We start from the raw sequence: 11,196 nt of genomic DNA, 5'->3' as shown, positions 1-11,196 counted from the left end.
AAATACATAGAAACATGAGGGATACAATGTAAGAAGTCTAGACTATAAATATTATAAAAATATTGTTTCTTTCACATCATTTATTTATATTTAATTAAGGAAGCTTGTTTATTGTGCTGCTTATCACTCTCCATTTCTCTATAGAGACTTTAGAACAATTGTTTGTTTCCAGAAAGGTGAAGGCAGTTCCTTCAGATATGAGCAGCTGATGGAATGAACGGATGCCAAAGCATCTTGCAGTGGGATTTCTCTGTGGTCGTCGCTATTGTTGTTTACATTTCACCTGCAAACCATGAAACTGTCTGTGATGTAGTTCACGCAGCTACTGTATCGCAAGACTACAAACAAGGTACCTGTACTCATTTATCCTCCTATCCGGAGGATATTTCGACCATGTCTCCCTCTCCAGCACACTGTCCACCTTCAAACAGTTTGTGGACCGGCCTACAAGAGGAGATAAGACCCTGGATCTTCTGTGTGGTAATGCCTACAAATCCACGGCACTACCTCGGCTTGGTGGATCTGACCACAGTCTTGTTCACATTTTTTCCAGCTACACTTCTGTTGATAAAAGATTCCCGGCCACCACCAGGACTGTAAAATGTTGTAACCGTGAAGCAGAAGAATCCCTGCAGGACTGCGTGGAGCTCACAGACTGGGATGTTTTCTGTGAATCTCATGTGGATTCACAGACAGCATGTCTGATTATTCTATGCTTCCCCAATAACAAACCATGAGTTACAGTCTGAATGGTTTGTTGAAGCAAAAGAAAAAGGTTTCACAGAGAGAGAGACAGGGTCTTGTCAGAGCAAAGGCACTGCATAAGGAACTGAAGGTGAAGATTGAGGACCAGAGCCAGGCAGAAGACGTGAGTGCCTTTTTCAACAGATTCGACAACTCCTCCTCTTCCGGTCAGCTGCCTGTAGTTCTGAACAAACATGCAAAAGGGAGTCCTTTCTTTTCAGCACCCTCTCTTGACACTGACCCCCCCGAGACTCCTCAGAACCTGCTCCAGTCAGCTGTATTGCTTCCTATTCTACTCTTTAACAAATAACTTGTAAATGGTGGCACTACTTATCCATGTACAGTGGATGTACCATCAGTATGTTGCACAGCATAGGTTAATATCAGTAACTACCATGGAAATATATAATTATATAATTATATTTTAATTATTTATAAATATATAATTAAACTTAGAAACTAATTCACTATAAAGGCTAAAAACAGATTAAAACTAAATTGAATAATACATTAAACAGTGTGAAAAGGCACAAAATTAATTTAAGTGGAAACCTTAATAAAAATGTGCATAACAGTGACACTGAAATAAACTTCAGCCACACACGAGGTGATGCTGTTTGAAATCTGCACAAACAAGCTGGTAATCATACAGTTGTACTCAGAATCAGTAGGAAAAGAGAGAAAACAATCAAAAGTTAATTACTACTCAGAGATTCGTAGAATAAAATCGTTAAAACTAACAGTAAAATGTCTTATAAAAAGCAACAATGTCACTATTATGTCATAAGCTCATCTTGCAGTTTTTCCCTTTTTTGTTTCCCTTTTTTTCTTTTGAAAAATCAAAAGCAGAAATTAAAAAACAAGAAAGTCGACCAATTATTTGTGAGGTGCTGAGCTGCTGTTGGGTTCTCAGTATTTGTACAGGAATATATTTAAATTTGTCTAGAAAATTTGGCATGAAGGACTTTAAAAAAATTCAAAAGGCTGTAGTTCACAGTCTGACTGGCTTAGTGCTTCATGGCTGACACAGCTGTTCAAACTTTGCAAAACCGTTTCATTGGCCCAGTGAAGTCCCTTACAATAATCTGCCATTATATTCATTTTTTAAAATATGTCAGTGATTACAATGCTAGTGTCATAAAGTGGCTAAGGGTTTGGATGGGAGGCAATGGGATGGTGCAGTGGAGCATCTTTATTAGAAGAAATGACCAGCACTGTGCAGGCAGGTAACAGGCAACAGAAAGCCAATTACTGGTAGCAGGCAAGTTAACAGCATGAAGGGAGACTCCCAGAAACTTGACAATCTGAGGAGGAGCAGGGAGAAACTGACTGGTATAGAGACTGATAGGAAAACTGGAAATACATGTGTGAATGTCAGGTAATGGGAACTGGAGATAATGTACAGTATGGGGACCAGATAGAAAGTTACTTAAGGATGCAGAGGGCTGAGGATGTGAGAATGTCCCTGAAATTGACAGAGTATCAGAACAGGCAATATGAAAAGGACTAGGGCAGCTGGGAAAAAAGAGGAAATTCATACATCCATCAGCTGCACAAATATCATCAGCTTTATAACAACAAACCTGTTAAGCTGCATGATTACTATGCAATCAGGGCATGAGTCAGACTCCACATGGCCTTTCATTGAAATGTTAGTGACTCATTTAGCTTTCATCCACTACCAATAGAAGTTTTGTAAAATACTACAGGGAAACAAAGCATTTCCACAAAACTCACTAAAGCTGCAAATGTGTAGTAGTCTTCTTGATGTAAATCAAAATATGGTTAAGTCCCAAACGGAATTTTAATGCAGGAGTCCACATGAGGGTGCTATAAAGAAAAGTTCAAACATTTCATATATTGCCATAAATCCACACTTATTAAATATAACACTTCAACTGTCTTTTATGTAGCTCAAAACTGACCTTCCCTCAAAGTTAACAAAGTCCCACCTGAATTACAATTGGCAACAGCTTATCACCAAGCATTTTGTGAAACAGGCCAGGGGAAGGCCTCAAGGACTGCTTGGTCTCAGTCGTGGTGTTTGGTTTCACTCCATCAAAATGTCTGTAGTCCCACAGGAATATTTACTTTCTAGTTTGATATCCCAGGGTAAAATATAACCGTGTAAATCAAACATGCATTATTTGTAAATTGTATCAGACAGCCGAACCAGCAGAGGGTGTAAACCGAACGAAAGTATTTTCACCCGCTCAAACAGAAACACCAGGCACCAGAAGAGGTAATGGCAGATGTTGGAGCAACAACAGTAACAACTCTTTAGATTCAGAAAGGTTTGTCAGCATCTTTAAGTAAAGAATAATGACATGAATTGTATTGTGATATTTATCAATTTTACTTTGATTACTAAGATTTTGATAACTGTTATCTTTTTTCTTCATATTTCCCAGCACAGAAGAACAATATGCAGAGGGTTGTTTTTGTTTTCTCCACAGTGCAGATAGTTTTTAGGTCAGTGCTCTGATTTGAGGGGCACAGCCTGCTATTGAGTGGACGTAGACCGAGCCAGCAACCCTGTACATGCCAGCCATTTATTTGGAAAGATGATGCAAATGACTTTCATCAAATATTGGCAAAGACATCTCTCGTCTCTCAAATTATTGGTAGGCAAATGCCCCTACTGTCCATGCCTACATCTGTATAATAGTTTTATATGATCTTATATATTCTTATGTTTGCCTGAATTTTTGTCTTTTGGTATTAATTTAAAAGAAGCACTGTCTCAAATTTCCACTTAAAAGCTCCCCTTTAAAAATCCATCTTAGTGTCTTACATTTGTCTTCAGCAAGACTAAAGATCCCTCTTCCATTAAATGACTACATTAATCTACACCCTACAAAAAGATAAGGAAACATTTAGTATGAAAATCCTGTAGACAACAACTTAACAAGTTTAAACTTAACAAATTTTTAATTGCCGTGGAAACAAATCAGCCATATGGTTTGCCACCGTGTTTGTTTTTAGTTCTGTAGAGCATAATGCTTGTTTTAAGGGGTCACTAATAGGCAGAGCGCTCAAAACTTCTGTGTCTCATCTGCTCTGAAACAGTGGGAGTGGTTGAAACGCCGCAATAAAACAAAGCACAAAATTTCATTCGACAAAAATTACCCACCAAATTATGGGAGTATCATTTATTTATAATTATATTATTTAGAATTCTCAGTTGAATGTAAAATTAATTTTTATCTTGCTTTCATTATTTATTAGTATTATTATTTATTTGTTTATTGTTTATTATTATAAATAGCCCCACAGAGTCCCGAGTTTCACGGAAAATTAATATTTTTGAAATGGCACACGATTAAAACGATGATGCTGCAGACCTGTACATGAGGAAATGTTCTCTACCCCTTGTTTAAAGTTTTCAGTAACATTTTAAAGAAATTAAAACAATAATAAAACAATACAAATTTTAGGTAAGAAATGATTTTAATGGTTTCTTGTTTATATTTAATATATATATATATTTATATATAAAACACCTCATTATAGGTGGGCTCACACTTAGATCAGGCTATTGCCTCAAAGAATCATCCACTTACAGCAAAAAATTGAAAAGAGTCACGTGTAACAAATACACAAGCAAGTGGGTAAAATATGTACCAAAATGAAAGAAGAAGAATGCTTACAGGTGATGAGGTACGAAAGAAAAAAAATCATAAGATGTGGGTGAGTGATGATGTGGGTGAGGAGGGTTACAAGAATCTGATGTGTGTGGTGTTTTATATATGTCCGCAGGCTCCCTATCTCATCTAACAGTGTCAAAGACAACAGGCACAAAGTGAACCAATCTGGAGGAAATTCTCATTATTGGAACTATTATTATCAGTGACAGTTTGTTATTGTATTTTGTCACTTTTTGCAACGTTTTTTGGGGTTTTCTTTTGGTTTTTGATAATCTCGCCTGTTTATGTCTTGTGTGTTTAAATTTCCATCATCACCACCACTGAAGCAGTATAAAAACACAAATCAGAACACAATGGCTTCACAGTAGTTTCTTTCCACTGTAGTATCAGTAAAAAAAAAAAACTGTCAAACATATTTATGCAATATATAATAATAATATTCAATTGGCCACACTATTTTCTAGCAAAGCTGGATCCATGTATGTGTACGGCACGTTCATAGTGCTGTTTCTGGCTTTGATGGCTGCACTTAAACTTTGAAGCTCTCCTTGAAAATCTTTTATCAGCTGGCAGGGAATCTTGTCACTAAAATGCTCTTCTGGGTAGCAGCCAAGGGGAACCTGATGAGATCAATGATATATTTCAAAATAAAGATATTCTTTTTTCAATATAGTGTAAATAGTGCAGATACAGGTTTTTTTTTCAATAGCTTAAGCAATGTGGCTTTGCTCTAATAATATATAGTATTAATCTACTTTTTTACAAGCCGAATATCATCAGATGTGACTTAAGTAAAGTTTCATCAAGTCTAAATTACTTACAAAGTCAGAGGACTGCTTGCTGAGTAGCCACATGGTAGCCATGCCCTGCACCGTTGAGTTGACGTCAGGAAACGTCTGCAGCATCGTTTCCTCACTTGTTGTCCCCTTTGTGGTGGGTGGAGGCCGCTGTAGGGTGATGGGAGTGTTGGGCATCCAGCCACCATAGTCGTACTACAATAAATAGATACATGAAGAATTTCATACTTTTCAGTTGCTGATAAAATGATGTTCAGGCCAAACAGTAAAATCCTACTTTGATTTAGTCAGTATCAGTTTGATATTTAACCTATTGAATGGACTGCCATGAAATTTATTCCATACATTCATCATTTGGACCTTTGCTAAAGGCTCACTAACAGTTCTGAAAGTCAGACTGGATTTTTCAACTTTTCTCGAGCTCTGAGAATGATAAATGGTAAATGGACGCTTATATAGTGCTTTTGTCCAAAACTGCTTTACAATGTTGCCTCTCATTCACCCATTGACAACCACACTCACACACACACTGATGGCGGTGGCTGCCAGGCAGGATGCATCTGACCCACCGGGAGCAACAGTGTCTTTCCCCAGGACACAACAACACATAGAAAATTGCAACAACTAATCAACCTATTTCCTAAAAATAACATCACTATGAATGATGATCCCTGTAAATTCACCTGTCCAGAGTTCACAGCTGAGTGCTGGCATGAGCCAGTGAAGATCACCATGGTGACAAACTTGACCAACTGAGCCACAGTGTCAAATCTCTGTGGAATTCCTGAAAATCAGAGAGAATAAACTGCATTACTTAAAGATGCTGTCATGTAATTTAGACGATTGAGTTAAAGTTGGATTTGCTGTGGTATTACAACAGTACACAAATGTGCACACCATTGCAAACATCATAAAAATGTGTGTCTTTCTGTAGTGCTCACCTGTGCCTGCTTGGGAAAGGAAGCCATGTTCAAAAATGTCCCCAATCCATTTCTGCAGCTCAGTGTCTTGTTGGACCTCGGTGTCCTTCTTGTAATAGTAGCGGAGTATTCCGTCCACAAACCTATGAGAAATGTAGATATGTAAAACCTATTCAAACTGTAGTAGTAAAAGGTAATATAATAACCATTCTATTATATTATATTATCTACAGTACTGTACTACACATCGTCACAACATGTATGATTTACAAATATAATATTAATTAAACGACATATAACAGAAAAAAACTCCTTATAATACTTTTTAATGATTTTCCAAAGTTTGAGTCCATCATCCCTGTAGAAGAAGTTTGGTACATCTTTCAGTCCACGCTCAGCAATGTCCTCTGGGATACAGAGGGAGCTGTAGGTCAGCGATGACAATGATCTATTCAGAATTGTGAACATAGCCTCTCCACCAGATGCTGCAAACTAGGGTACAGACAAACACGTACAGAATATACCCAGAGAATAATGTTATTCACACTATTGGAAAAAGACATTTCTTTTGCAACAGTGTAGTAATGTAATGTTGCTCTTTTCTTACCGTTGTAAAAAATCCCGTCTTGGATATTAGATATTGTCGAGCTAAGTAGTTGATTTGCAGAGTGTAGCGAGTGTGAGGTATGAGGAGCTAAAGGGGAAAGAGGAGCTGTGTAAGAAAAGTCTGTATCGATGCCTCTACACAATTTAGCCCTGAGAAATATTGGCAGATATATAAACGTTATTTTTCTTTAACTTACATAATTTAATCAACATACAAAAAAATTACTACTAAAGTAAAATCAGTGTGTTCCCAGTTACAACAAGACCTACAACCTTTACACCTACAGTACAGAGGTCATATGTCACTACAGCCACTTACTGTGTGACCACACAGACAGTTTATTAAAACACATTTTTTTGCTCTAAACAGTCACAGGGATTAATTACAAAACCATCTTAGGTTTAAAAATTAGAGTTGGCCTTAAAAAACACTGCTTTGCTTAACATCTACAACGTACGTCTCCGACCTTACAGAGTTTTTGGGTATAAATGCTTCACGTCTTGTACTCACTACAGACACTTGACATTGCCAAAATCTCCGGTTACCTTGTACAGTGGATGCACCATAGGCATGTTGCGCAGCAGTGAGACGGCAAAAACCTCAGCCAGCAGGTGGGTGCGCAGAAGATGAACATTGAGTTGGTGCTCGCTGAAATCTGCACTTCTCACAAAAATCTTGGCCATCAACCAGTCGTACTCAGAATCAGTTGGCAAAAAGATCGGGTTGTCGTCTGCTGGAGTCTGCTTCAGCTGCAGGAGGAGACAGAGGTTTGTCAGAGGTTGATTGGTCTAATTTATGTAAACATTGTTATGTTTTCTATACAGATACTGTATGATATATGTTGCAAAGGACTTCTCTGTTCTTCTTACCTTGTCCTAAGCCGTTTATGACAAATTTGGGATTTTGGGCATCATCAATAAACCTGTTTTGTGCTTTAGACTTATCTATTAGTCTACCAAACCTGGACAAGGGTGTTGAAGGAAGTCTTTTATGTGTCTTGGGCCCAGACAGGGATAAATCAAAGGCTTTTCCTGACAGTGGGAATTCATACTAAATGCCAGACATGGTAGCTGGCACTTGCAAAGAACCAGAAATTAAATTAATTAAGAGAGTATTCACACTAGACATGGTTGCCTTGTATCACATCTGAGCAGGACTTTCTCTCTCCCCAGATGGTCAGTGGCGTGAAGCACTCGCACTAGTCAACAAAATAGTCTTTGTGGGTCAAACCTGCTTGGGCACGTTACGGAAATGCTAAACAATTGAGGCAAGGCGAGTGCTTTATTGCAGGGCAACCTATGTCTTACAGTTTGAACATTATCAGTGGGCTAACTTGCAGCTTTAGTGTAGCTACAGTATGTCTGACTGCTGATCTTACCTGAATAGCAATAGGCATCAGGTTATCATCACGTGTTTTGTGGAGCAGGACAAGGGGAGCCATCAAGTACTGCTTCTTCCCATTGACGATGTTTGGTTTCAATCCATCCAAACGCTTGTAGTCACACAGGAATATTTTGCCTTTCTGTTTCAGACAGACAATGAATGACAAGGAGAAATAATCTCAAATGCATAGAGTATGGATATTTCATATACAAGATGTTGATCAAGGGGCAAAACATGGCTTTAACTGAGTGCTATAAGAATGAGTTCTTTTACATGTCTTAACAGTTGCCAACAAGTTGCTAAATTAGATTTTCTGAGACAGTTACCTTTATTTCATTTGCCAAGCTACACTGGCCTTTAGGGAAGACCATGTCGTCAGTGACAGGAAAGTTACCAGGCAGGACGGAACAACGTTTGACCAACATGGGGTTGACTCCATTTAGAAACTGGTAGCCGAAAAAAGCATCCTCCTTCCAATGTTTCTCGACATATTCTGGAGACAGGACAGAGAGGATTTTAAATTGAATGTCAAATTTTGAGGTAGAAAATCTTCTCTGCTGTAGTTAAAAGCACTGTGTGTGAAACAAGAGAGATGAACAGTTTTTTTTTTTGACGATGTGCAACTTACTACAGTTACGAGTTATCATAAAGCTTAGAGTTTGGACACCTCTGCATCTTTTTTAAATTTTCTGTCACAATTATTTATTTAAAGGTTCAAAAAACAAACCAGCAGATGATTGAGCTACATTAAAGTACCTGATATTTCAGTTTGTTTGCAACAAAACACCCGATTGATAGCATCTATATCAGTCCACTTCTCTGTGCAATTAGCCAGTAGCTTAGGGTCCAGCTCTAGCAACCTAGAAAAAAAAGGCAAAAACTAACTTCATTATGCAGTTGGTGTGTTTCAATAGACAGGTACATATATAGATGTGCAGGTACAGCAATGTCTGAGAGAGTTTGAGGACTTCACCCTGTGGATGCAGTGTAAAGGAATTCTGTAGACTTGGTGAAGGAGAATTGAACCTCCCAGGGAAGATCATTTGAGTTTTCTACCTTCATGCAGTGAGGTATTCCCTCTGCATACACATCCCAGCTGGGAAGGACAGAACAGTATAGTGGTGAAGAATGTGAAACAGCATAAATACTTAAGTGTATACAGGTGCACAAAGGTAAAATGCACAAAAGCTCTGAGTTGTTACCAATACTCATTCGCTCGCTGGTTCAGCTCCTGCTCCCGGCTGTAAGCTCCAAGATGATGGTTTTCCTCAAAGACTCTCACAGCTAAAAAGACAAAAGAACCACAATCAGGTTTAAAATAAAAACCATGTTGACATCAATTTGCATCATAAAAGTCAAGCTTGCAAAATCTGCCTGTCTTTTATGCCTTTTGTGAAAAATCAACAGCACAGATAAGTCAGATAAGAAAGCTTCAACAAACCTGTTCCTTCTCTGAAAAAATGCACCTCACTGTCAGAAATCCAGCGGTAGATAGGAAAGCAGTAGATGTTTCCCTCAGGGGATTTCACTTCCACCTTGGAAGGGAACCAAGAGTCCTTAGGGAAAATTAGATGTTGTTTGTCTAGCTCTATCAGAAGCAGTCTTCCAAGAGACAAGGGGCAGGACACAGTAAAAGTAGATACCTGGAACAATGACAGAAAAATTTGCAAGACAAGTGATTAAAACAAAGTGTAGAGGAACACGGGTATGTTGTAACACGGGAGTTGTTGTTGTTACACCACCAGTCAGAGACCAGGGATCCAATATTAAACTCATATGCTTGAAATCCTGTTGTGTGAAAGAAACAGTGCAGGAATATTATGCTACGAAGTCCTGTTTTATCACTGGATTTTTTTGGTGAGATCCTGAATCCTTGAAATTTTGAATAAATGCCCTGGTGTTTTTCCTGGTTAAATTAAATTTAAAATGTGTTAAATCTCTTATGTATGTGGTCTCCTGTGTTTTTAGAGTTGGATAAGATTTGAGGATCCTCTAGTGTGCACCAATCATAAATAAATAAAAAATTTATTTAAGTTACGGTGAGTCACAGAGGGGGGCATTGTTACGTTATGTCAATAAAACTCTTTTTGAAACATATCTCATGGTGTAGCCTCAGTTTTTACCTCTTTTTTCAAATTTTTACACTGAATTCCAGGATATGGTACGATCTACCCTGGAAGTGGCACTGGCTTCAACAAACATCATGTATTAGACATTGTGCCATGATATCTGTGACATTCTTGTGGATGTTTGAATTGCTGCCATTATAGTGGAGAAATGGATATATATTTAGCATAAAATTTTAAAAGACCAAAAACATTCAGTGAGTTAAAATTGCTGAAGCAAAAACACTACCATTATACCAACCACAAAGCACAACGAAAGCCAGTGCACATGATAGACATTTCTTTAGCTGGGTTGGCTCTAAGAAGCATTCAAACAGAGAGAGGGATATTGCAAACTTACTGCTCCTCTGATGAAAGCTGAAGGTCCTTTGAAGCCCATCAGCCACTTGCGTTCGCTCTCCCCATCTGTGCCCACCAGTTTAATGTAGACATTGTTCAAAGTGTCCGCATTGATGAGATTGCCAGTTGATACGGTCACTTCATAATTCTCCATTTTCACTCAGAGTCCTAGTGGGGAAATAATATTTATTGTCAGCATTAATTAAGTTAACAATCACAAGAAGAACCTGAATGCACAAAGCCCTCAAACTTGTCTTCTATCATTAATTTGTTACAGTTCAATTGCAACTGAAATAATTTCAAAAAGAATCTTTCTCACCTCTGTTAAAGCTCAAAAGGTTCCGTTGATGAATTTTTCTCCAGGTTTAATCAGTCACCACAGATTCCTCTTTTTATACACACAATGATGTGGGTGTGTACTATCAGCAGTAGCAATACAAACGACCTTGAGCCCACTATACCTATACCTGTCACTATACCTGTGATGCTAAACCAACAATGTCTCATGTATAAGGAAATAGAAGAAAAAAAAACAAAAAGAGGAAAAACTAGTTATCCTCTGCACCTGAACCTCACTTGAAGCAATGTCATATCACATATGGCCACGTGGTTTAAATACATTTTTGTTGATGC

The 11,196-nt window shown here is 38.0% G+C and overlaps 1 protein-coding gene across 1 annotated transcript; it reads right to left on the bottom strand.

The window, feature by feature from the left end:
- Nucleotides 1-4,311: 4,311 nt before the first annotated feature.
- LOC137123288 (polyunsaturated fatty acid lipoxygenase ALOX15B-like) lies at nucleotides 4,312-11,041 on the bottom strand. Its single transcript, XM_067496791.1, has 15 exons — nucleotides 10,883-11,041; nucleotides 10,565-10,731; nucleotides 9,540-9,741; nucleotides 9,301-9,382; nucleotides 9,072-9,194; nucleotides 8,855-8,958; nucleotides 8,425-8,591; nucleotides 8,094-8,237; nucleotides 7,261-7,464; nucleotides 6,716-6,802; nucleotides 6,431-6,600; nucleotides 6,130-6,251; nucleotides 5,872-5,972; nucleotides 5,213-5,383; nucleotides 4,312-5,011 (listed from the first exon to the last, which is right to left on the bottom strand). The coding sequence occupies exons 2-15, from the start codon at nucleotides 10,715-10,717 to the stop codon at nucleotides 4,832-4,834; spliced, it is 2,010 nt and encodes a 669-aa protein (XP_067352892.1). The 5' UTR covers nucleotides 10,718-10,731; nucleotides 10,883-11,041; the 3' UTR covers nucleotides 4,312-4,831.
- Between the last annotated feature and the right edge of the window lie 155 nt (nucleotides 11,042-11,196).

This window comes from Channa argus, chromosome 3 (assembly GCF_033026475.1).
Source record: "Channa argus isolate prfri chromosome 3, Channa argus male v1.0, whole genome shotgun sequence".
Taxonomy (NCBI): domain Eukaryota; kingdom Metazoa; phylum Chordata; class Actinopteri; order Anabantiformes; family Channidae; genus Channa; species Channa argus.
The sequence above is the reverse complement of the archived record's forward strand: the minus strand, read 5'-3'. Positions and strand labels throughout refer to the sequence as shown.

What these genes read in the sequence shown, in the direction of transcription:
- LOC137123288 (XM_067496791.1), bottom strand. Translation starts at nt 10,717, where the DNA reads ATGGAGAATTATGAAGTGACCGTATCAACTGGCAATCTCATCAATGCG. An exon ending in CTTTACACTGCATCCACAGG is followed by an intron (nt 8,959 to 9,071) that starts GTGAAGTCCTCA and finishes TTTTTTTTCTAG; the next exon opens with GTTGCTAGAGCTGGACCCTA. An exon ending in CAGCTGTGAACTCTGGACAG is followed by an intron (nt 5,384 to 5,871) that starts GTGAATTTACAG and finishes TATTTATTGTAG; the next exon opens with TACGACTATGGTGGCTGGAT.